Source organism: Limanda limanda, chromosome 20 (genome assembly GCF_963576545.1).
Source record: "Limanda limanda chromosome 20, fLimLim1.1, whole genome shotgun sequence".
Taxonomy (NCBI): Eukaryota; Metazoa; Chordata; class Actinopteri; order Pleuronectiformes; family Pleuronectidae; genus Limanda; species Limanda limanda.
In genome coordinates, this window is record NC_083655.1 from 2846510 (window position 1) to 2873745 (window position 27236).

The 27236-nt window shown below is 43.6% G+C and overlaps 1 protein-coding gene across 1 annotated transcript in view; it reads left to right on the forward strand.

The window, feature by feature from the left end:
- Positions 1-27236, forward strand: part of LOC133026922 (dipeptidyl aminopeptidase-like protein 6) — a 118123-nt gene that overhangs the window by 48243 nt on the left and 42644 nt on the right. The window contains exon 2 of the mRNA XM_061093907.1: positions 18479-18593. Coding sequence (XP_060949890.1) covers positions 18479-18593 — 115 coding nt within the window. The remainder of the gene's footprint in view (positions 1-18478; positions 18594-27236) is intronic.

Below are 27236 nucleotides of genomic sequence, written 5' to 3' on the forward strand. Positions count from 1 at the left end.
GCTTCATATCAGATGTTTGGGTTCATTTAACGACGTAGAATTCATCTCAGAACACACAAAGCTTCCTGAAAAGACACTCGTATAATCGTGCTGCTCCAGATGCCATCAAAAAGAGACGAGTCAGGTTTATTTATAGAGCATGTTAAGAACAACCAGAGTTGACTGAACAAGTGCTGCACAACAGACAGACACATATGGAAAGTACAATAATGAAACCAAAGGATAAAAAGGGAATAGATACAATTTTAGAATAATTAAAACGTGCGTCTTTAATTAAATATGTCTACGGAAGGGGAAGACTTAATTGTAAACTGTTCCCAGGATTTGATTCAAAGGCACCATTGCCCTTAGGAAGAGAAGTGATGTCTAAATAAGATTTATATCTTTGGCATCGGTCTCCAAGACCGGTGACAGCTCCTGGCAAGTGAAGGAATTCAGTTCAACGCTGAACTTCCAGCGTCTCTGCTTTATCGGCAAGTAAACATCAGTTTTGTGTGGAGCAGGAGCCAAAGTTTACATCCGTCCCCTTCGAGTAATTCCCCGACACAAGGCGTCGTTCATTTGCATTATGCGACCAAGCGGAAATAGGAAAGTGGCAGTTACACAGCGTGATCAGATCCATCAAGTCCACACAGTCCCTGGGTTTTCACTCTGGGGTTTATTATCTCGTTCCCGGGATCCTCAGGGTGCTGTCAATTGCCCCTAAATTATATGCTCCAGTCCTGCTTATATCAGTGAAATACAGGTTATCCTCCACGCAGCCATTTGCTATCTTTTCAGAGAAGAATTCGAAGAAGACGAAAAAATTGCTCTCCTGGGTGTAATCTCAGGGTGTTAGGAAGCTATTCAGTGAGTTTTTATCACATTTCATTTTATTATCACTTGTCACTGACCCTCATGTTGCTTCCAGTGATCAAAAAATGTACAGTAATTGTCATACTTGAGTCCCAGTTAAGTATGAATACAGGCTACAAGGAAACATTTTCCAAGAACAGAACTGAACAAAATATAGACAACAAATTAACTGTGGTCATAAATTAAAACTTTAAGTACACATTTGTTGATTCCCTTAATTCCTCTGCTACTTCAGTAATTATTAATTGAATAGATTGGACATTTTCTATGATGTTCTCTAATTCTGTATTAATCACTGTCTGGGATGTGGAGGAAATTGTCTCGTACAGTTATGCAGAATAATATCACTCCACAAATATCAAACTGTTATTAGTCATTGGGTAAGAAATACAGGGTCACGCTGCTTTGTCCTCTGATGAGATATTTTACTCTGCAGTCACGCTAACACACACAGAGCTATTCAGTTTGCACAGATAACCTGAGGTTGTGTTAAGTTTGGTTTAAATTGTGTGAACTTTAGCTTAATGTCATGTTTGTGTTGAATAAGCTTGAGGCTATGTTTGTGTTTGTGGCATTTTAAAGGGAAACGTAACCCAGTAAATGTCAGGTCAGTGGTTTAATGCTGCAGTGATGTTGACTCCAGTGTTTCCAGTTCACGTTATTAAACACAACACACTGCTGACCACCACTTTGAATGACCTTGGATGAAATTAGCAAAGAAATGCAATTTCAGTTTGTTCCAACATCAGGTTAAAAAAATAACTTGAACTCAGCTCAATTTCAAGTTTTTATTTGAGTCAATTAAAGGCTAAATTAAGTTTATAAAGTCTATAGATGAATTTGTTAAATCCCACTTGGGTTTTCAGTCCAATTTATTTGAAATAGCGATCGATAGATAGTTTGTTTGTCCCGAGGGAAATTTCTGTATTTTATCGGTATCAGCGAACTGAAACACCACAGTTTGCCGTATAGTGGGATTATTCTTTAATTTTTTTTATGTTGTGGCGGTAACATAGCAACATGTGTTTGTGTTGGGTTGTGTTGGGATTGGGGGGGGGGGCACACACTCTAGCGAGAGCAAACATTTTGGCTTTAATTAGTGAACCACATCTTAGAGCTTCGCTGATGTGTTTTTTTTTTGCCAACTGGGGACAAAGAACATGTTGAAAATCAATTTCATCACACTGGGAAGGTTTCTGCTCGGCGGCAGCAGAATGCATTAGAGAGCATTAGTGCATTAAGACCATTGAACGGGAGCTTTTCCCCCCTCGTGTTCAAACTGATGCACAAACAGACCCTGCCAACAATTTTCTATGAGGCTTAATAACATGTATTTTTAATTCATGTTTCCTCCAGGGCCACAACATGTTTCTATATATTTTTTTATATGTTACAATACATGTTTTGAGTGAGACCAGAGATGGGTAATTAGAGCTAGCGGATAAAAAAGCCTCTGGATCTAAACAAGATAGAGAGATGGCAGCGAGCATATTGATATTGTTCTATTTCCACGCCGGCGGGAACAAGCAGGTGACGTCTGGACCCGCAGAGACAAACACTTCCTCAGTTCCACCATTTAAATCTGAACACGTTGTTCGAATGCCAGCGCTTTCATCTCTGGGTTTCTGTAAAACAGTGCGTTCACCTTCTGTCTCCGTGCTTTAAGGCACAGAGATGAGTCGGGGGGGATTAGACAGGTGCCATATCGCTCTTCACCACACCTGCACTCAGGACCAATTACAGAAACTGAAAAAATGAAGGTTTTGGAGAACTTAACTCTGAAGACTCTACCCTGAGATTCTAACAGTGACTAACATGGGTTTCAAATGGGAAAGGAAAAGTGGTCTCCCATGAGAAAGTACTATTTTTGAATCCATCCGTCCATCCATACTTTTTAATTAATCAATTAAACACCAACCAATACTATAAATATAGAGTAGAACCAGTATTTCTTTATCTCTATTTTAATAACTGACTTCCCATTGGCTCACATCTCTTCTTACCAACCTCTCTCTCTCTCTCTCTCTCTCTCTCTCTCTCTCTCTCTCTCTCTCTCTCTCTCTCTCTCTCTCTCTCTCTCTCTCTCTCTCTCTCTCTCTCTCTCTCTGTCTCTCTCTCTCTCTCACAGAGCTGAACCGCAGCCTGAGAAAGTTTCCTCTGTGAGCCTTTCTCCCTCTGTGTTGACTGTGTGCAGATCACACTGGGGATGAACCCACACAGAACCTGTGCTGCATGTTAATGGGAATCTGCTTATTTCCGTTGTGGTGGAGAAAAACGACGGAAGCACAAATAAACATCTCGAATATTCGGAGGTTGTTGAGAAATAAACATTTTACCGCAGCTGGAGGAGACGAACACGGCAGAAAATACACTTTGATTTCTGAGATAATTTGGTGAAGCAATGCAGGAGCCTCCACATGTCAAACGTCACGCTTCCCATTAACCCTTAAATGCACCGAGTCCACCTTTTGTTCTCATTTGATATTATTTCAAAGACCGAGATTCTCTCCGTCCAAACCACACATCAGAACAGGGTCAGAGCTTTACCGCCCGGGGATCCTTCTTGGACAATAATCGCGTCTGAGACACCCAGCAGGTGCCTGAATAAACCTCTAATAGAGCAATTATTCTCAAACAAAAGGTGACCTCAGGCGTGACAACAGGCCCGGAAATCAATAAAGCTCCCAATTACCACCGGAGCACCGGGCCTATATTCGGTCTCCGGCCGCCAGCAATCCAGGAGGAGATCAGATTTCCAGGCAACCTCATTCCATGAGTACGTCTTTGAGATTGAGTCACCGAAATTTTACTCCCGGACTCTTTTCTTTGTCCGCGTTATTAATGCATAAATGATTCGGGGCCATTCTCAAGTGGTCCCGCTGATAACAGACCCTCCTCACGTGAAACATCCCACTTCCTCTTCCTCAGCAGGAATATTAAAGCCTCTCTCAGTAGCCAGTGGTTCTGATAAGAGTTCTTTCTCGTGTCAGCAAAGAATCCTCGAGTTAAAACTTGAAATCGATGTTGAGAGTGGACGACGGGCTCTTGGAAAACATTATTTGCATGTGTTTGACTCAGGCAGAACATGATTTCATTTCCTCCTCAGGGAAAGTGTTGCTGCCATTTCCAGGGACACGATGACACGTCAGGTTCTCATTTCATCACGTGTTATTCCACTGTGGGTGTCTCTGAATAGACACAACATCCCGAGAGTGGTCGAGCTGCATCCCCTCAGCTGCCGTAATGTTCTCCCGCCTCCTCCCTCCCTCCCTCCCTCCCTCACCCCTCACCCTCTCACCCCTGCTGCAGAGACAACATTGATTTTGAGAGAATGGTTTGTGGGCCGGCTGGTTGAACAAGCTATTAGAGCGCAGTACAAACCTTTTCTCTCAAGGTCATCGCCAAACTAAATTTGTTCTGGACTAAATCAGAAGTGCTGCGCTCGCTCCGAGGGGCGAGCGAGAGAGAGAGAGAGAGAGAGAGAGAAACCAGCACATCTGCAGGCAGAAGGTTTTCAGTGGGATTTCAGTTTCAGTATCAGGAGACACAGGTTGTATATAGAAAAAAATATTTACTTTTTCAGATGCACCCGTCCCAAAGTAAACATGTTTTTCATAATTCTGCTCTGCTCCTGTCATGATGGTCAGTAAACAGGGATGAGAGGATTCGATAGTTATCGACTCGCTCGCTGCAGAAGTGACCTAACTTTTTATACTCAGGACTTTGTGAACTTGTCTGCACGAAGGTCGACCAGTGCACTGTCGATACGAGACGTAACACACACAGACACACACACACACACACACACACACACACACACACACACACACACACACACACACACACATACACAGTTGTGACTGCAGAGATTTGAGTCAGTATACCAACAATCTTACTAAAAGCAGGAAGTAACATTCTGTCTTTTGTGTATGTCAGACTCAGCCTAATTAAAGAAAAGGTTAATTACACCTGAATGTCACAATCTGCCAACATCAATTTATCTTGTTCTTTATTGAACCACAGAAACTTCCTCAGAATACGAGGGTTTGAATCAATATGCAAACTCATATATGCTGCTGTTAGTAAAGCTGCATAGTTTTTGAATTCAATCTTTTAAGTGAATGTAAATGAGAGAAGGGCAATGGACACTAATTAACCCGTTAAATGAAACTTAACGACCACTGAGTTTCTCTTTTTGCTTCTGGTGTTAGACCCTTTCACGCTGTGAGCTGAACGCTGCTTCCATCTCCACCTTCAGATTCTTATTTCCTCGATGCAGCTACAGAGGCCGATGCACAGATTTCTCCTCTCTGAGACTCTGACGCTCTGGCAGGAGACACACCATCGACCTTTCTTTTCACTGTAGCTTGACAGGAGAGCAAACTGCTCCCGCTTGTCAGAGAGGAGAGCACTTTCTCTGCGCTATTTTCAGGTGGAGGCAGAGAGGTAGAGGGGGAAGGGAAAAGGAGGTGGAAGGCAGATAATGCATGTTTCTCCTTATTGAAAAATCAATAGAGCTTTGGTTGTTTTTCCCACATTTCCTCCTGATATTAAATTTTGAGAAAAATGCTGCATCACTCCCGATAAAACACTTTAGTTGTGGGGGTTTAATGGAACTTTTATTTGGGTTTTTGCGTAACTCGATTTTCTTCAGATATAAATCGTCATCCGTCTGCATCTGGTCCAGTCGACGGCTTCGCTGACATTTCTCCAGCTCTTGCGTCAGGGCTCATTAGCCGTGGCCCCCGGAGCAGGTCGGCAGGAGCCAGGTCACCTCCTCCTCCTCCTCCTCCTCCTCCTCCTCCTCCTCCTCCTCCACCTGAGGATTTGTTCAGGATCAGCGACCGGCTCATTGGACTCCCTCACTGGGGGCTGGTCGGGCGAGAATCATCCTTATTCCGATGAGTTCTCCTCACCAGTAATTGTGAAACTGAAGTGCCCGGCTCAAATTGAAATGTCAAGCTTTGAATCTGAAAAGGGGATTTGAAGAGAGGCTCTATTAATGTGGGCAGGGGGGCTGAGGTTTTGAGAGCGTATGATAATTATGACTGCTTGTAATTATCATCGCTGGTATGATGGGGTGCGAGGATGCAAGAAGCAAAGCCACAGGTTTTCTGACTGATTATCCATCTGCTTCATATGTGTGTTCGTCAGCAGAGTTGCACAACAACTCATTTCTTTAAGAGAGGGGAAGGGAAGGAGCACAACCTTAAGAAGAGATCTGTAAATCTGGATCTGGATCAGAGGGTCGATGCAGGAATTTGTTTTCTCTCCAACATTGTGAAAATGGAAATGTTTCAACATTTGAATAATTCATGGATCCTGATGATGGTGCAGATCCAAACAAACACCTGGGTCTATTGAATTTAAATGTGGGATGAGCTCCACATCTCATATGATAATTCCTTATTAGTCCCACTATGTGGAAATTTATTTGTATCATCATTATACCGTGGTCATTTAATATTTTCTGACACTTTACTGCACAGATTTTTACTGTACTGTTGTTCAAATTTGCATATATCTACATTGAAAAAGTTAAATCTACTTGCAAATCCAGACCTTGTGAATTTAAATGTTGTTTCATTAAGGACCTCGGCAGAGGAATGCATTCAAGTTCCAATATGCAAACTGCAGAGCCAATATAAATCTGAATTTTGTATTCAGGAAACTTTCCCTGCACATTATTTGCCTCCTTAACCTCCACATTTCTTCAATGTGCAACTTTTTTAAATTGCTTACTCCGTGAGTGAAAATCAATTCTGGAATCCAAACTGTCGACTCTGAGAAGCATTAATCTACATGTTGCTCTGCAAGTGTTCAAGGCTGCAGCGGGTTTGTGTTTCATACTTTCATCGAGGTATTATTCTCGTAAAAACATGTTTTTTTTTTACCGGTGCAGAGGAAGACTTATCAGAGAAAGAGAAAGAAAAGAATGTTGTTAGTTGCAGGAAAAAATAACTTTTTTCTTTGTGGTATCTGTAAGAGTTCTGCTCGTTATTCTCTCATCTTCCCCCCCGGTCGGTCAAGTTCATGCCCTGAGAACCGGGATGAGCGATCTACCTTCAAACAGCATGAGTCCTGAGATTGAGAGAAGCAGCATCTTTGAAACCTCTGCAGGCTCAGAGGCAGCAGACACATCCCGCGTTTATTACCAAGTCTGTTTTCCACCAGTTTTTCAGATTTTCAGGTTTATTTAGAAAAACCTGGAGATTTAACGCTGGGATATAGAAGCAGATAAAATGTGTTTAAGCCAAACAAACACTTCTGAAGTGAGAATATTTTCTTTTAAACACCAGCGTCCCTTTTTCACATTTTAAAGTTAAGTGACTTAAATGGAAAGTGTTTCTAGATTAAAAGCAATTAAAATGTCTTTCTACAAAGCAGTTTTCATTGTTAGTAAAAGAAAACACTATTCCCACACATCCTATTCTCTACTCGTGCACCAGGGATCCACAGGAACAATGTATTTAATCCAGCATCACTCTCACTGTCTCTTTATCTCTCTGATGGCAGACGTTTGTTTACTGTTCACTCGCCTACATCCATATCAGCGCTGGATTTACCTGCTGCCAATGCAAACCAAACATTTCCTCTGCACATTAAAACCTTGTAAAACACAGCAGGGGCTGGAGCAGTCGCAGGAAACGCAGCAGATTTATCGCCTCATCGAAAATATGTCAACAAAACGAAGATTCGGTGGCTCGATATGTGGGCATGCAGCTTGTTTCTGACATTTCTGAATCTTCAGAGATGTAACTGGCAGTATTGAGCAGTTAAGGGCTGAATATCATATTTCAATAGGTCAAACTGCAAATATATAGTCGTGCAGAGATATTTTAATACGCACCGTTTGCACATTGCACTGAGCTTAGCAACAAACCTTGGACACATCTCTCAGCAACAGGCAATTTGTCACAGGTATCAGGGATATTCATCCACCAGGAGACGGACCTGATCAATCTCCATGGAGACGTGAATCAAAAAAATAGTACAAAAAGGTGAATTAAAATCTCTTCTTAGAACTCACAGCTTTGAAAACAGTTTCCATTGGGACTTTTTCTTTCCTCCAAAACAGAAACAGTGCTGCAGATAATCCAGATCAACAGGGAAACAGTTTCTGACCTGGTTGAGTTTCTTTCCGGTGTCTTGGCAGCGCTCACTCACCCAGCGACGCCCTGCAGGTCGGCGGTTATGACCCGTTAATGAGGAGCCTGTTTCAGTAGCGTTCCACGAGTACCATGCGTAGGAACACATATGTTTCATAAAGTGCTTTCAGACAACATTAGCCGCCCTCTGGCAGCCCGAGCCGGGTCCTGTCTCATCTCGGGGACACCGGTGCAGAACCGTGTGAATGACTCTAACACACAGGGACAAATTAGCTCCGTACAAAGGGGCCGAGTGGAGATTTTATAGACTAACGGCTCAATGTAATGTAATGCATTCTGCACGAGGCTGCACTCACAGCTCAGTAACCAGGTAGAACCTCGCAGTGGAAACACACATTCTGCATTTCCCTTCATTTAAAGTTAATTTCACTACACGTTTGCTGCAAGCTGCATCCAATCAGAGCTCCTGTGATTTGCAGCTATAAGTAGCAGAGCGTGTTGAGCACCAGAGGCGGCCACTTACTAAACAAATACAGTCCTGATAAACCTCTTCAATTATGCAGGAGCCACTCTGACATGCAAAGCTCGTGCTGCCATTTTCGGCGTTAATAGCAGGAACGCTTGGGTCGCGGCAGCAGGTGGTGGGATGGGGGGGGAAGAGGGGGAATTATTTTGTGCGCCTTTGACAGCGTTGCCAGGGTGACGCAAGGAGAGGCCACGTAAACAAGGTAGACCGATGGGAGGAGGATATAGCCACATGTGCAGCCGGAAGAGAGTTGTGAATATCCTGATTTTACTTTCCCGCACAGATCTGCGGTCCCGGGTTAAACCAGGTGATAAAAGAAAAAGCCGTCTCTTAAATTCCAGACATGTTTCATCATAAGAGCGATTCAGCCCGACGTTATACCGGTGATGAGAGGCTGGAAAGTCTATTCCTTTCCCGTGATTGTTCATATTTTGCCGGAGAAGGCGTTAACATACCAGCGGGCCAGGATGCATTAGCCTGTGTAAACATCAACAGGAGCAGCAGCCTCTGTTTATTAGACCCCTGCGCCTGGAAGCAGTGGGTTGTGGGACATTTCATTTCGAGGAAGCGAGCGCGTCCGCCGGTGCATATTGTTTCCGCGGCGGCAATTTATTTCGCTGGAGTGGCACCACAAGTGTGCGTTATGGAATGAAGGCTGATAGATAAGAACAATGGGACAGATAGTTTTCAATTCTTAATGTTGCCGAAAGACACAGCAGTGGCGCCCGGGGCCGCGGTGAATACCAATCACTCCTGAGAGCCGGGCCCAGTGGAGTCTTCCCACCTGACTTTGCTCTCGTCCTCCCTCCCTCTGGTTTCTCTGTTTTCTTTCCCCGAACTCTCCTTCACACGAGTCTTCAGTGTTCGCAGCTGGAGACGAAGCAGTTTACGAGCTAACGTGAAGTCTAAGCATCTCCCAGTCACCTGTCCGCTCACCTGGGCTGTAAATACAGAGACGTTTCAGTCGCCTGAACCTTTTACAAACCTTGATGAAAGCGACAGATAAGAAAAATCCCAGATCATTGATTTTGTTACGGTCATGTTGGTTTTTGAAAGGCACATAGACGACCTAGTTTGTGGTTTAACCCTGAGGAGACTGTCCTCATACTAGTGTGATCATGAAGTGTCCTGGGTGAAATTTACTGATCGACCTTTGTCCACCGTCCCTTTTGTTTGAATGTTGGTCGGTTAGTTGTTATTATTTTTGTTTCTTTGTCAGATGGAAGACGCAAAAACCACTGAACAGATTTCTATAAAACTTGGGACACGGACCCAGAAATAATCTCATTTCAAGATAGTTTCAACAAACTCATGGAATAATTGATGGGATAAAAGGGTCCGGCTCAATTACAGGACTGAAAACTATATGTGTGTGTGCAGCATGATTGCATTGAATTGAGCTGGAGAACCTTGGAAGGGATGTGCACGCTATTTAGAACCTTCCTACTTCTGTGTTTTCTTTCCCCGGAACCTTGACAGAATAAAAGACAGAGAAAGAATCGTGGGAATCGAGAAGACGGAGATGAAACACAGGAAGTGAGTTGGTATTCGCCTTTGAACACGAGGACACAGCGACTTTCATTTAGACATCTCTGTGTGGGATGAGCTGCGTCCTTTAGAGGCCGGTCCTTTATGTGTCCAGTCCTGAGCGGATGATTGATAAAGACTCGTTTGGTTGAATATTCTCTGATGAAACATGTGGATTCAATTCGCTCAGACTCATTTACTCTTGGATTCCTTTGTTTCTCCGGCACCTGCTCAGCTGATGAGGCAGCGGCAGCTCAGTCTCCGCTGCCTCTGACAGAAGTTGACAGAAGAATTACCCACTAATGACAAATAGAACATTAAACTGTGTGTATTCTCTTCGTCATTAGGGTTTAATGAGTGTGTTACTTTTAGCCCAAACAGGAGAAAAATGGCATAATGATGTGTGAGGCAGGTTTCTGTGAGAAACTACGGAGGCTGTGCTTTTATATAATATCATTTTTGCACATGTCGCTTCATGGATTTCTGCAGATCTGCTTCAAGTTTCCACACGTGGCTTCAGATGCCTGACTAATGATATGATGGAACATGTACTGGTGCCACCTTTTGAATACACATCTGCCATTAATGCAGCGGGGACGTAACACTTCAGGACGAAGGATCGATTCTCCACCTGCAGATCCACGCCCCCTCCCCCCCCCCCCAGGAGTCATTTATCTTCCTGCGTGTAGCTCGTGACACTGATGCAGTTTAGAGATGAAGGTAAATCTCTGGAGTCATCTGGGCCACAGACACATTTCTCCGGGTACATTTTGTCTCGGCGTACAGGACGTGCAGACACACACACACACACACACACACACACACACACACACACACACACACACACACACTGCCACAGGGAGAGTGATGAAATGAGGAGAAACTCGGTGTTGTATTGTTCTCGTTTCCCGAAAGGAAGATTTTACGTGTTGAGAATGACGAATTACGGAAACGCCTCTTTTTCATCACTTGTTTGTCATAATCAGCAGAGCAGCAGCCAAGATCTTACTCTGTTTCCATAGTGACAAATGGGGAATAATTGGAAGTACATGTATTTAATTGCCGTCTCTATGCAGCAGAAATCATCTGTAAAGACCGTCTCTATCTCGAGTTGTTTGTTCGGTCGCGGTGAAGCAGATTTTCAGAAAAAAGAAAATAAAAACTTTCATCAAATGTAAATCAGGTCGTAGCGAAGCACAGTGAATCGTAAGAAACATCCCCACTGGTTTATCGGCACCTTGTTACGGCTCACGCTGGCTCCGGCTGTTCTATGTGATTTTCCAGAGATGTGATTTAGTGCAAACTCTGCAGAGGGAGGTCAGCCCTCGCAGCAACTCTCTAATGGACTGGAAGGGATTCACTCGCAAATCAAACAAACCAGACGGAAGAGGCTCCAGAACAACATGTGCACACACACACAAACACACACACAAACACACACAGACGCATATATACGCTGGCCAGTTGGAAATTAATTCTCCTGCTGTGTGTAACAAACAGGACAGCTTGCTTATGTTCAGCCCCTTCGCTGCGATAACAACAAGATTGTTCCAATGTGTTGGGATGCAGTCGCACGGCGTCGGTGATCTTTGACCCCGAGGAGCTCGGAGCAGGAGCAGGCAACACATCTGGAATATTTCATTCAAAGATAAAAAGTCTGGCTGGTCGGAGGGAAGGCATGAAAGAAAATCCATCTTCACTTGAAACTATTTAAACAATAGGAGAGGATTTGGATCTGAGATTAATCTGCTCCTATTTTTTGGCGGAATGGAGTCGGGAGGAGGAGGAGGATGAAAGAAGCCGGGATTCAGAATGTCTCTGTTTGAGGATTAGAATCTCTGCTCTGTTGGAATGAGCTGGAAATGAGACCTTTACTACTTATTCATACGGAGAAGTGAAAAGGAAGTCAGGGCCAGAATTAACATGATAGTTACAAGACCCAAGCAATATGAATATTTATAGAAAACCATTTTAAAAACTTATTCTGAAGCCAAAAGAAGCAAATGAATGAGCAGTGTCATATGGTCAACAGTATACACAGCAAAATCTGTAGTGTTGTTTTTTCAGTGTTAATATTTTTGAGTTGGTGGGTGTTGATTATGGATTTGTTTTAACACCACTAGTGTTAAAAAAGCTCTGCGAGCGTTGTCAATCAAGCGAGTTAAATGTTAACACCTGTGACTGAGTTAGATTCACTTCAGGTGGAGTTGATCATAACATATGGGAGGAGCTTCACCACAAATCTCTGCACCCAATGAACCATAACAAAATCCCTTGGCTCTCTTTATCAAGACAGGTGTGAGACTGACCCTCGCTCTCATTTTAGTGTTAAAAATACACTTTAATGAGTCATAAAATAACACTATGTATGTTAAAAATTAACTCTCATAGTGAAATAAAATAACACGATTTTAGTGTTAAAAATACACTTTAATGTGTCATAAAATAACACTATGTATGTTAAAAATTTACACTCACAGTGAAAGGGAATAACACAAATTAGAGTTAAAGGTGCACTTATGTGGTGTCATAAAATAACACCAAGGGTGTCAAATATTTATCACTGTTAAAGAGTTAAAATATTAACACTTTTCAAAGTGTAATTTTAACTCAGAATCCGTGATTATATAGACTCAGAAAAAGTGTTAAATTTAACACTCTGTGAGTTGAATTAACACTCCCGATTTTGCTGTGTAGAGGTGATAGAACCTAGCATTCTGTAACTCATTTACAAATTAAACCAGACTATAGAGTGCAGTTTGATTTTATTTTATGTCGTCAAGGGATCAGGAAGTAGAGCGGGTCGTCCGCTAACCACAAAGTCTTTGGTTCAACCCCCGGCACCTTCAACTTTATGAAACTCCCATCTATCTGTTATTTAATGTTTAGTGACAAACACCAAATTCTTAATCCTTTGGAAAAAATGTGACTTTCATATTTTCTTTTTGATTACACACATGATTTGTGCCAAATAACAACACGAGCAAAACAGTTTGAAACAACCTCATCTCTGTGAAGTGTCACATCCTTCAGCCTCAAGCAGCTTCTCTCATTTGAAGTCTTTAGAGATAAACGTGTTGACTAAATGCTTCCTGATGAACGTGTCCCTGCGGTCGCTGCTATCAGCCGCCGCGCTGCGACTCGCCGTGTATCAGATGGCGTGGGACCTCGCCGTGCTGCCACACGTCGGCTCTGACTATTTGATGATTTGCATCTGTTGTTAAGCAGCCTGCGTGCGACACAAGGTCACGGGTTTGATCCACTTAGTCGCCGACTTGTGTCAGTCGACAGCTCGCTGCGTCTGGCGTCTGTCAGAGTGTCGGCGAGCCTCTGAACCTCGGGCCTCTCTTGATGAGTGCACGACTTAAAAGCACATTTTATGAAAGTTAAACGCTCATTAAATTCTGCTGCTGCAACACATTTGATGTTGGAGGAAAATGAGTCTGTTCTTTGTGGCGGCGTGTTGCTCCTGTTCCCTCTCTGCAGCTCCACAACGCTTCCACCCTTCCTATAGCTCCTCCCCCTCACATCTCTCATCGGTGCATCGAGATGCAAACCTAAAGACAATGTGATATTTTTGGTAACGCTATTAACCGTCTCTATTGTATAATTAAACAGATGGAAATGTGCATGAGTGTAGAAAATCCGCCGACATGCACACAGGCTCTTAGATAACAGATCCTCTGCTGCGGCTTCAGTGTTTTTCATCGAGAAGCAGAATTAATGACCTGTACCATCTCTAATGCTGGAGCCCGGAGACATTATCATTTGATCCTCCGGGAGAAGACATGAAGCCCACACGTGCATGGAGGACATTATAGTTTGAGCTACTAAAGCGGAGAGAAGCCTTCTACTACGGTTCAGCCCATAAAGCTCACATCTTGCTCATGTTGTACAGAAAATCTGGGTTTTCTTCCTGTTTTCTCAAACACACTTTTCCTTTCTTTCGCCGTAATGATAATTAATTCATAAAAAGGGACAAGTTGGTTTGTAGTTGTGTGGGTGTGAACACGTGGTAGTGATTTAAAACAAAGAAAAACAAGGTGAAACAGTGTTGTTGTGAAGCTCAAAATAAAAAAAAAGGCTGATCCGGGCTTTACGTGCTGAACGCTCTGCAGCTGCATTCAGAACCAACTCTGGGGAATTTGATTTTCAGGGAAAAGCAACTTGTTTGGTTGCTGAGCTGCGACGTCGTCGGGATCAAGAGCAGGATGGAAAAAGAGCGATTTAACCGCCTGAACATGTGTTTTTTTGGTTTATTTCCGACCTCCTGTGGTGCAGCAGGGGTCGTGGTGAACACTCCAGGGTCAGTGAGGTCACGTCTGCACACATGGTGACACGAGCTCTCTGCTGCTCAACAAGAGCCACAGATTAAGTCTCCAGCAAAAGCCAAACAATAGTGCTTCATATTGTTCATATTGTGAAGATTAGCAGTTTAAAAAGTATTTTCCTAAACAATAGAAAGAATAAGAACTCCTGTGTACTCTCGACTTGGTGCAGAAAGGTTCACACCCGCTGCCTCTGAGCTCCTTCTGCTTCCATCACTTAGAGGAGAAAGAACCCGACCTGGTTCCTGTTGCCTCCTCCTCCTGCTCCTCCTGCACCTCCTCCTGCACCGGGGGTCGAGGAGCCGTGTGCTCGCTGTGACTTGTTGTGGTTCTGTATTTGTGTACTCGGGGAAACATTGGCGTGGCGTCAAGTCGTACACTCCCGGGGCTGAATCAACACTGATGATGTCTGTTCATGCTCTGCGGATTTAAACATGACAGCTCCCGAGGAGTCGAAAACACCGGGATCTTGTTTGTATTCGAGTTCGGGCCCTGGAATCCATCTTGTGTCCCTTTTTTTTTTCTATCTATCTGTCATATTTTGGTCACGCTTCAAGCTCTCCTGTCAGAGAACCCTCCTGCACCCCCCCCCCACCCCCCACCCCCCGCCTGTGTTATTTATTTACTGATTCTGCCAGCTCTGATCTCGCTCTCCTCATATCTGGTTTTATTCCTCATTCCTCCCCGCAGTCACTTGTAATCACCTCGTCGTCACTTCAGTGCAGAAGGTCTCGCTAATTAGTCCGATCATTACTGTAATTACAGATCACTGAGGCGTGATTGGGAAGGTCAGGCAAGGTCAGGCTGCCTCAGCCGGGCTGAAGGAGAGAGTCTTCTCGCCGGAGCCTAGAAACCAAGTTCCTGGTGGGGTTGCTGTTGCTGGTTAGATCATGTTTGTGTTTGTGTGGGTGGGTTTGTGTATAAACTTATATATGCTACTAACACTTGTATACATGTTTAACCCTGCGTGCGTGTTTTACTCTGATTTGACGAGGAAGCTTCAACCTGACTCTGCATTGATTGATAATTAGAGTTTCTTTATATCGCAATCGATTAGTTTGTCCCAATAAATATATAATCATTCAAACCCTCAAGTCTCTTCTCATATCTCTCATCTGGGACTCGATACGCTCGACACCCAACAGGATCTAGATCTTCTCAAGAACGCTGCTGAATCGTAGGAGCCTCAGAAAATGTTTCAAGATGGTTTCCAGTGTCGATTTGTTTCAACGCAGACCGATATGGAAATGTTGTTTTTGACCGACAGAAGCTTTTCCAGCTCCTCCAGCTCCTCTGAGCTTCTTCTGTGGTGAGCGCTGGACCGTCCGCTGAACGTTCTCTCTCCTCTGCGTTCAGAAGGTCGAGTGAAGACAGGTCTTTCACCTGGAAATGAGTCGCTCTGTGATTTGACGCCTCGCCGAGCACCTGCGTCACTTCTTGTGTAACAGATAATGGAACGGAACCGCATGGACCTTTTTGATGAGTCATGCCCGAGCCCATCCAGCTCGAGATCTGCTCCAGGGTTGTGTTGCTGTGCAGTTTGCATTTGTTTAAAATTCAGATACACACACACACACAGACAAATAAAAGATTGTTAAATGTAAGACGCTGCGGTGGAATCATGCCCAGCTTCCGATTGTGTTATCTTCAGAGCGGAGCCATTCCCATTGAACGCATCAAAAACAGTAATTGCTCAGCGTTGCGTGAGGATTTTTCTGTCTTTTCTTTTATTGCACTTTAAAAAGATTGAGCATCCCATTGTCGCGTGTAAGTAGTTGCTCTCCACGGAGCAGTTTCCCCCCCAATTCTGTCCCCGTCTTTGTGAATCCCACTCCGTCACTTACTGTATCAACAGCAGCTCTAATCAGCTGTGGGCTTCGTGCCACGCTCATAAAAAATGTATAGTTCCGGAGAGATGGCTCAGCAGAGAACGAGAGAAAGAAAAGGACAAGGAGGATCCATCAGACACATCATTGTGCTCCAGCCTTGAATCTCCTTTTAGTGTGTTAGATACTAAATTAGATGTTGTGCTCATAAGTGGCCTCGTTGTTGAGCTGTAACAAAGTTGAGTTTAGAGCTTTGTGCGTTTGTCGTTCCCGAGAGTTTCTCTGTTTCGTTAATCAAGTATCATCAAGTCACTGTCACATGAACATTAAGGAGGATTGTTGTGTTGGTGTGGTTTTTTCTCATGAGGGTTTGATGATTAGGAAAGTTTGAATTCTGCTTAATTAAAAGTCCATTAAAAAACTTCTTCCAGATACTTGGACGTGAACAATTAACATTTGAATCTGTACTCGGCAGCTTCTGGGAAATAGATGGTTCTCTGTCCCTTCAATCAAAGTTGACTATTAACTGATCCAATTAATGGTTATGACCTAAACCTGCAGTACAGAACTACAGAAGCATATCAGACGTCTAGGACCTGTAGCTTCTCTCCTCATAACTCAGTAATTATCGTTAACTTATCTTAAAGTTTCTGTTTTCAGACACCTTCGCCCACACAGGGAACAACTTGAATGCCTCCCGAACTTTCTGAGCCCTTTTTCTTTTTCCTCTTCATCTCCGCCCGAGGTCTTCTCCTTTGTGGCGGTCGCAGCTCGGCAGCTAACTAACTGGTTCCTGTTTTAATGAATGTGGATAATGGGCAGTGTGGTAAATAGGCCTGATTGCTCTTATCTCCGGGGCTAATGATGTCTTGGGCTCTTTTCAATTAAGGTGGAAGCAAGGTCACTTAAAGGTTTGCTTCATAGCCCAGACATGCAGCTTCATTAAAGCCTGAGTGTGTATTCATTAACGCTCCCGCCACAGGTCCCTGAAGCACATGCTCTGCTTCGTCTCTTTTCATCCTCCATAAACTAATTAAGAACTTATTAATTCCGCACAACAGTCTGGGCTTTGGATCCTTCCCTCAGAGTCCCCTCTCGGTCGTGGTTCTGGTTTATCTGTGTGCGTTCGCCACAACAACCACAGCTGAGGTCGGAAACCTTAAGGGAGGATTTGTGTTCAAAGCCAAGCGGGTGGTTTTTCATTTAGCGCTGAAATTACTCATTTGTTTCGCCATCATGCTTCTGTTGACAAAGAATTTTACGAGCAGAGACATGTAAGGGAGGTGCAGCACAATTCAAAAGAGCCTCAGTCATTTGCAGATCGGATTCCACAAGATATTGGAAACATTTGTTCGATAAATATTGTCTTTGCACGATGAATTACCATGATTTACGATAATTTAAACATTTTGTGACACTTAGTATAATCAGTGGTAATCTGGATAGTAAAATATGGATCCTATGCCTGTATTTATGCATTTCTTCTCACGTGACGTCTTTCCTTGATGATGAACGTGACTCGCTCGGCTCAGTTTGCTCCCGGCTCAAACCCATAGCTCATGGTTGTGATGCACTTTTGCTCCGGGTGTGAACAAGAAGCCTGAAGCTGAGTTTCTCCTGTTGTTCTCATTTCCTATCTCCCGCCGACGCTTCCTCCAGCACCATGCTCGTTCTTTTTTAATTCCGTTTGACTGCAATAAGTTCATTTGTTGTCAGACAAAAGGAGGAAAAAAAGAAAAGGCCTCAAGGTTGCTCATAACTCCGACTGCTTCTTCTCCCGGCTCCGTTTCCAAAGTGTGCAATTCACCGACGTGTCTCGGGCTCCATTTTTATCTGTCACATTCGTTTGCGGCTGATGGTCGCCGATGCTCGGCTCATTAAGAATTCCCCCCCTCCTCCTCCTCCTCTTCCTCCTCCTCCTCCTCCTCCTCCTCCTCCTCCTCCTCCTCCTCCTCCTCCTCCTCCTCCTCCTCCTCCTCCTCCTGCTGCTGGTGCCGCCGCTGGCACGTCTCCTTTTGAGCCGAGAGGCTGCGACTCTGCCTCACGTTCGTCCTTGACTGACACCCCCCCCACCCCCCCCTTTCCTTTCTTTTCATGAGTTTGCCATTTATACTTCCTCTGAATCCCTTTAGCTTCTTTATCGGAGCCCACATATTGTTCTTTTCAATTTCTCCGTCATTTTGTCCTCACATCGTCTCCGTGAATCGTCCCTGATTCCCTGTGGTTTTACTGTTTCTGACCATGTCTCTTCTCCTCCTCCTCTCTCTCGCTCTCGCCCTCTCTCTCTCTCTCTTTCTCTCTCTGTAGGAGCTGGTGGGCAGCAACCCTCCGCAGAGGAACTGGAAGGGAATAGCGATCGCCCTTCTTGTCATTCTGGTCATCTGCTCGCTGATCGTCACCTCCGTCATCCTGTTGACTCCAGGTACACGACACAGGCCGGGGTGGGAGGGGCCACACCACCATGCATCGCTCTGTTTACACGGCGATTATTATGCACTGACATGCCCATTAGGTTTCGCAATCAATCCGAGCAGGAACAATGCAAAGAGTAATGTGTGTTTGTGTCCTGGTCGGCTGGGCGCTCGGTCTGGGTCGGTATTTGCTGAGTCACCCACGGGAACGTCTCAGTTAACTTGGGCTCAGAGGGACTTGCTGAAGGTCATTAAACCTCATTGAAGTCAGCTTGTGCAACATTTCTTTCTTCCTAAGGGCAGCTCTCATCCGCCTCGTGCTCTTAGACCTTGAACTCTGCAGCCTTTTGGACGTCTCCGTTATTTTAGGTTTCATCTCAAAATGACCTTCAGGTTTTGTGTTTGCAGAATAACATTAAACTTTAATCGGAAAGTCATCTGTTTATATTCAGGCGCATCAAAAGTCCTTGGTGTAGTTTAATGTGCTGCCAGAACCAAATCAGTGAGCGTGAACTGTAACTCACTGACAACGACGTAAATCACCGTGTCCGTGTTTCTGAAATACAGCTTGTAGATGTCAGAGCTCGGTGGCAAAGCACGGGGAGAAGTTTTCAATAGCAATCCAAGGTTCTGTTTTCCTACATAATCCTGAGAGGTGTCGACAGGCGTCGGAGCCGGAGTGTCGCCGGCGTCGACCTCGGTGCAGCAGGTGTCGAAGCAGCGAGGATCAAACGCCTCGTCACCTCCTGGCCGACGCCCTTTTCCTGTCCTGTGGCGTTTGTTATGATGGACTTGAGCTGTTTAATGTGCCTTTTCCCAAACACGGCACACAGCGGGAGCTGGGCGTCAAACGGCGCCCGGGCAGGTGGCGTCTGCAGCTTGTACCTCGCTCTTATGTTTCCTGTCGTCGCATCAAAACCAAGAGTTGCCAAGTCTCGACAGGAGCCAAGTCTCTGCCTCAGCTCCGAGGTCTCCTGTAAAGTTCAGTGTTTTCCGGGGGAACGTGGTATTTAAGAAACATCTGGGATATTTTAAAATGTTTTCTTTCCGCGTCAAATCCATTTCAAGTTGCTGTGGATTAACTAGCTTGTGTTCAGCAGTAGAGATGAGCTTCAGGATGTTGCAGCTTTATGATTCACTCCTCAAGGACGCTCGGTTGTTTGTGGAAAGAGTTTATTTGACCCTTTCTTGAGATTGTTGTTTTCATGATGGACTGTTTTATTTTGTAGAGTTAAGTAAACGTTCATCCTCAAATACTCAGAGTACTTTGTGTATCTTTAACCTGATGTATTTCCTCAACTATGATAAATATTAGTTTCTTGAGTTTAGGTCTTTGGCGTCTTTTTTTATATAATTCAGACTCGGTCCCTCGATGAAAGTAAATCTTAACGAATGCTTCAACATTTTGGAACATAAAACTCGATCTCCTTCCTGTCACAAGTTAGATGAGACGACTCATCTCTTTCATGTCTGTAAATTAAACATGAAGCCACCAGTTAGCTCAGCCAGCAGGAAACAGGAAGTGAGACAGAGTCGAAGCCCGGATCCGGAGCTGAAGTGTTTTTATTTCATTCATTCATTAGGGCTGATTTAGGATTACTATGGAGGCTAGAGGTTATCGTTAAATCCCTTGTCAGCCCACAGCTTTCACACCTTCAGACCGAATATACTCGTACATAGACGGAGCAATGCTAAAGGCTCGCACGGAGACCACGGACTCTTTCTGATTTATGCTTTTCCGACGACCGTCCGTCTGAAAACAATTCACCGCCAAACAGTAGGTGGCGCAACGGAAGACAAGCTTGGAGAAGCCTACCTCACGAGTAATCAGAAGAAGTCCACGCTGTTTATTTACTTACTCCCCACTTCCCTCACACACAGTGTAGCTACGATGGCAACTAAATTAAATAAAGTGACACCCAGCAGGTCAAAATGCTGATGTAATCGTTTCTTAGCGCAGCGGTTCCCCGGTCTTGTTTCCGAACTGTGTTGCTAATCCCACAGCTTTAAGCTGCTTGAAGCTACATGTAGCTACACGGAGCTAGCTAGCTTCCCCCCCAGCTTCCAGACACAGTCAGCAGGGACTCCCGACACTAACTACTACCCAGTGTTTGCTTCTAACCTGACAGTATTGTAGAAACAGTGTCATGATAGAAGTGGAATTAAAGTCGTGACAGCGGGTTTTTGCACTGTTACCGCCGCAGTTAGCATGGTGGCTAGCCCGCTAGCCTAGCCCGCTAGCGCCGTTATGAAAGCTCGTTATGATAGGGTGACCAGATTTGAGTTTGTAAAAAAGAGGACACTTCGTCGCGGGGGGGAGGGGGTTGGCGTGGGGAGGTGTAGTGTATAGCATGCCGCACCATGAACATGTGAATGCATACAAATGTCACAAATGAAATGACAAAAATGACACAAATGACTATATGAACATCTATTTATTGAACTTTAACAAAAGTGCAAATGTAAAACAAATCTTTTTTGTGGCATTTAAATGTGTCAATAATGATAACAAATAAAACATTCTAAATAATAAATTCTTTATATGGCCACATATTAAAATAAGAAAATTAAGAAACTTTTCAGTCCTCCTCATATATTAAGGCAATAATGATAACAAATACAATATTCAAATAATAAATTCTTTATATGGCCACATATTAAAATAAGAAAATTAAGAAACTTTTCAGTCCTCCTCATATATATATCATACATATATGCCTAAACGTAAACTTACATTTACGTTTAGGCATGGCTGCAGATGTAATGTGCTGTTGTAAACAGCGCACGGAGTGGAAGCGGCAAGGTGCTCAATGTTGCCAGATTGGAAATGGCAAAGTAACGTTCCAAAGGCTCAAAATAGTCAGTGAAGGGGTCAGAACGTTACAATTATAACAATTTCTTACAATCAGCATCGAGCTCTTACTCATTCACTCTCATTTCTGTACTGTCTCCTGACAGCATGTGAGTGTGAATGTCAGCTTTGCTCATCGAGACTAGAGAATAATTCTAAAATAGATACAGTCCAATGTTAACATACAGTCCATGATCACGCTCTGGATTCTAATGAGGATTTAAATCCACTCCTTGACGGCTCCAAGATAATTTCTCAGTCTTTCATCTCAGCTGCTGAATCTCTAATTAGATGTTGAAGGTGAAAAACTGAATAGATGCTTTTACCTTTTTTCTTTTGTCGTCAACACACTAAGAAACTTTTCAGTCCTCCTCATATATTAAAGCAATAATGATAACAAATACAATATTCCAAATAATAAAATTGGTGTTGGGTATTTTTTTTTTAGTTCGTCCGTGAACTTACATTTACGTTTAGGCATGGCTGCAGATGTAATGTGCTGTTGTAAACAGCGCACGGAGTGGAAGCGGCAAGGTGCTCAATGTTGCCAGATTGGAAATGGCAAAGTAATGTTCCAAAGGCTCAAAATAGTCGTATTTGGAGGATAATTATCGTGGCTCTGGCAACCCTGAGATCGGTCCCCAATGACAGACTCTCTCTACAGTCAGCTCGCGCAAGAAGGTGTCCGAGAAAAAGAGGACGTCTGGTCACCCTAGTTATAACCGTATGTGACCGTGCACACATGCCGTCAGTGCTCTAACGAGCCACCGTCAGCCGGACAACTCTGCTGGCTTAACACACACGTCCCATTAATCGTAGAATCGTAGTTGTGTTTGGGTTTATTGTGACAGGGAAGGAAGCAGGAAGTTTGAGGTCCGGAAATGTGAAATCCGGAAATGACGTTGTACGGAAATGACGTCGTACGGAAATTATGTCGTTAGCGGACCAATCACAGCCAAGAGCTGTCCGTGGGGTCTCCGAAATATCCACGGATAGTTAGAAAAATCAGAGGTGCACGAAAAGCTCTCCGAGGCGCTCGGAGAAGGCGTTCCACGGCGGAGAGGGCGGTCTTATCTATCTGTAGCCGAAAAAACGGAGTAGCATAAATCGGCCTTAACTCTAGTTTCCATCAGGAAGTTTGGTGAATATAAAATACATTTTTATCATCGCCAGGTTTTCAAATTTCATATTTCACACACTTTCCATGACGATCTCCTCTGATGCATTTGGTGTTTTTCTCTTCTTCACTGTTGTCTCTCCTGGCTCCTGTCTCTGGGTGAGTCTCAGATGAATTCCTTCTTGAATGAAAGTGAACGAAAAATAATGAGCGACGGCAAGAAGGCCTTGATTCCCCGGCAGTGAAACCACAATCACAGGCGCAGCACCGATTTTTATATTCTCCGTTTTTTTTGTCCTTTTCACATAGTTGAATAAATCCTGTATGATAGAAAAAACCTCCAGTGTTGCTGCTGTAAATCAATCAGAGAAACGTTTGGTCTCTTATCCGTTTGAAAGAGACGAATTTGCAGAGCAGAAAATGTCTCAGGGCTGCGTCTCTGTCTCGTGGTATGAATATTTCAGATAATGTAACAAAGATTGAGCTTGATTTAAAAACACACACACACACAACGCGGATCCGTGCTCTGCGTTTCAGGAAAATAACTCAAGGGCTTAATTACATACAAATTAGTGCAAGGGTTTTTTAAAATGCTACAACCAGCAGTCAATCACAACAAGTCATTTTACTCTCATTACACTGCGAGGACAAATATTTTGGCAACTCCCGCCCCCCCCACCCGAGCAGCAGCAGCAGACTGCGGCAGTGCGGCTCGGCGGAGGAGATATGAGCTGGCGTGTTGTTTCCACTCGGTTAGGAGGGTTTGTTGATGGATGTTCCTCCGCCAGACGGGCCGGCCACTTTCTAACTGCTCCTGACAACCACTTTGTTCTCAGGAAAGAAAAAAAAAACAACAACGTGCACACGCAGACTCGCACACGCACACCAGTCGACTTTCCCTCCTCTGACAGGCGGCGTCTGCTGTAACTGATGGCTACAGGTTCCTAAGAGCCCGCTCTGCTCCATGCATCAGAACAACTAGGTCAGATGTTGGGTATCGGCAGCCGTGTGTTCGTCAGACGGACGGACGTCAGTGTGACTGACAGTGATGAAGCTAAACTGTGGCAGGACGGAGCGCCGGGGTAATTTGGTGCAGGTGAAAACAAACAGTCAGTTTATTGCACGAAAGCAGAATTCAGCTTCTTTAGATGCGTTCTCTCAATCTATGATTATCATTATTGTAGTTCTGATCATATTGGGGTTATGACATTGATTGTAGGTAATATTCCTATCCCTAAATAAATGGTTCTAACATTATGTAACGGGCTGGGTTTATGTTTATGTGTGATTTTGATGTTGTTCAGTAAAACTCTTAGTTTTTTGTATTGAATATTTATTTAAGCCTCGGAAGACACATTTAGGGATAAGACGCTCATTTACAATGGTGCCGAGGGTACAATAAAAAAGTTGATACATTAAAAGTGAATACATTGAATACATAGAAATGAAATAAATATGCATATATATATACAAAGTAATACAAGGTATAAAACAATTCGTCAATAAAATACTATGGCCAAGTCAACTAGCAGTTACAGTCATTGCAGGAGAAGTCAGCTGTACATGAGACCAGACAAGGAGTGTTCTGATGTCCTAAGGTCAGTGAAGGGGTCAGGGGTTGGACATGTGATTGTGTAGACTAATAGGATGGGTTCTTTTGTGAAGAGGCTCTCTCATTGGCTGGTTTTGCGGGGGGGTAGCGAGTCAAGGAGGAAGTGAGGTTGTTGTGATGAGTGCGAGTTACCGAGTGAAGCAAAAAGTGCACATGTTCGTGTAAAGGTTAAATAAAAGTTGTTAACGACGAAGAAGCTTCCTGTCCTCTCTAAGCGAGGACGTTACAATTATAACAATTTCTTACAGTCAGCATAGAGCTCTAACTCATTCACGCTTATTTCTGAACTCTCTCCTGACAGCATGTGAGTGTGAATGTCAGCTATACTCATCGAGACTGGAGAATAATTCTAAAATAGATACAGTCCAATGTTAACGTACAGTCCATGATCACGCTCTGGATTCTAATGAGGATTTAAATCCACTCCTTGACGGCTCCAAGATAATTTCTCAGTCTTTCATCTCAGCTGCTGAAGATCTAATTAGATGTTGAAAGTGAAAGACTGAATAGATGCTTTTACCTTTTTTCTTTTGTCGTCAAAACTTCAGACTTTCTGAGAACCACAATTATCGGTCAACCTGCCGGGTTCAGGAAACTTTGAAAAGGTTTGAAACTCCCTCTCATTGAGAAGAGGTCGTAGGACATTAGCATAAAGAGCTGAACAGGAAACGTATATTTTAATCATTGACAACTTCCTCTTTCCAGTAACTCATACTCTGTGTTCAGCCCGTGAATCTGCCAATCAGGCCTGATTATAAATGCAGAGTTTATCCCCTGTAAACCTCCACATCCGACGGAGAACGCTCTGGTACGTTTCCCCCCCGCAGCGGATTCACAGTCTGGTGACTCCGATAATCACACTGAAACTCCAGCGAAGCACCGAGCAGATGCCTTCAAAGGTGTTTTTGTCCCCGGTGATGAAATCGGAGAGGAAGTGAGGATCAGTCGATGTCTGTCCATCTGTTAGGCACAATACGACACACACTCACACACACATACACACACAGACACACACACACACACACACACACACACACACACACACACACACACACACACAAACCTTATTTGCGATGCAAGTGATTGTTCCGTTATTGCAATTTTAAAAACACTTTGGTTCAGGGATGCAAATTGTTTTTATTTCTCTGATTTTTGACACAAAAACAAAGGCTTCTCTTCTGTGATGCGTGTGACAGATATCTGCTCCGGCAGCGCTGCTCTGTTATCGACTCTGACAGGACGACGTGACAGGTGCAATATCATCGCCGTCCCTCAAAGAAGTTTTCAGACGTCTTGTTTTTTTAATGGAAAAAACAATTCTAATAAGAGCGTCTTGTTTTTAATGAAAAAAGCAGACAGTTATATTTTCCATTTCAGCCAAAACCAAGACTTTAAACTGTGACTAACTCTAATCAGACATTACTCTCAGGTGGCTGCAAGCGCTAAAACGATTTCATCTGTTGGTCCGGTGCTTTAAACGTGGCTGCCCTTCTGGAAAGTCGGGTAAAAAAATCTTCCCTCTGCAAACTTAAACGACTCAGTGGAGCACAAACCTCCTCCAAGGCCCATCAGGAGCCTTACATCAGTCAAGCTGCAACAAATTCACACACTTATAGATATCAGCTCCATTTAAATATACCAGATACCTGATTTATTTCCTGGGAAATCAGAATTTCTGAAAATTCAGACAGTTAAAGAAATCTGGATCGGCACCAGACTTTCTTTCTTGAGTTATACCAAGTCCCTCCACCAGGTTCTGTGGAAGTTCATTCAGTTGTTTTTGCATAACTTACAATCAAAGAGACAAATGAACCAACAAACAAACAGATGATAACATCACCTCCTCGGTGGAGCTAATAAACTCTTCTGTCGGAGAGATGAGCTCTGTGATGTGACATGAACTGGAAAACGAGACGCAAATGAATTAGTCGATGATTTAAAAGATAATTACGATGGTCTCTCAATATAATGGCTTTAATTAGACACCAACATTCAGACATTCCAGCTTCTGAAAATATGAGATTTTAATGCTTTTCTGTGCAGAATGAAGTAAAGAATTCGGCCCCTGTCTATGTGGCCGTCCAATCAGTGCCGACGGTAATTTTAATCACATTAAAGCAATAAATTCCACAGTGAGTTCTGAGCTGACGTTCAGACAAAACAAGTCATTCACCAACACTCTGGGAACGTGCTCTGGGAAACGCGTGTCAGACATATTCAAGTTTGAATGATTAATCAGTTCTTTAAAATCTGTGTAGATCTCATTCTCCGTGATCTGTCGTTAATATTTGAGAAACTCTGGAGCGAGGTCCCTGTCGTTGAATCATGAATTCTGCTGTTTGGTGTCGATTCTCTCGTGTGGGATCTCAGAATCCTCCGATCACAAGCGGTTGTTGAGATTTCACACTGAATTATTTATCAGTGTGTGATGTGACAAGAGGAAGATGTGTAGTGTTACTCTGTGTTGCCAGATTCTCTCTGAGAAACTCCTCTTCCTCTTCCTCCTGCTCCTCCTCCTCCTCCTCTCTTTCAATGACGGTTTCTCCAACAGCTGCTGCACCGAGATATAAATTAGAGGTTTTGATTACGGGAAAGATTCTTCTTGGTGCTGCAGCAGATGAAAGATGCAGAAAATAAAGTGTTGAATCCTGGTTTGATCATTTGTTGTGAGTGATTTTAAATAAAGATTGTTTAGCTGTTCTTCTTTGACCGCTGCTACATTGAATGATCTGCAAAGCTTAAAGTAATTGTGTTGTGTTTTTACACGATTTACTACAATCACATCTACTTGACATCACTACTACTTTAATTATTTATCTTTCAGATTTAATTATGCTTCCACGGCAACAGCCAGTGGCCAGAGGCAATTTGTTGTGAACATGCTCATTTAAAAAACGCCATGAGGCTGAGTAGATTTCAATGGTCAAAGGTTAAAGGTCACAGTGACCTAATTTGTAGGTTTGTAGACTGAAATCTTCCTTTTCTTACTGAGAATGACCTGTTTCCATCTCAAACATTAGTCAGAGGCAGAGTTTATTGTTCGGCGTCGACCTTACACTGTGCCCTATAGAGAT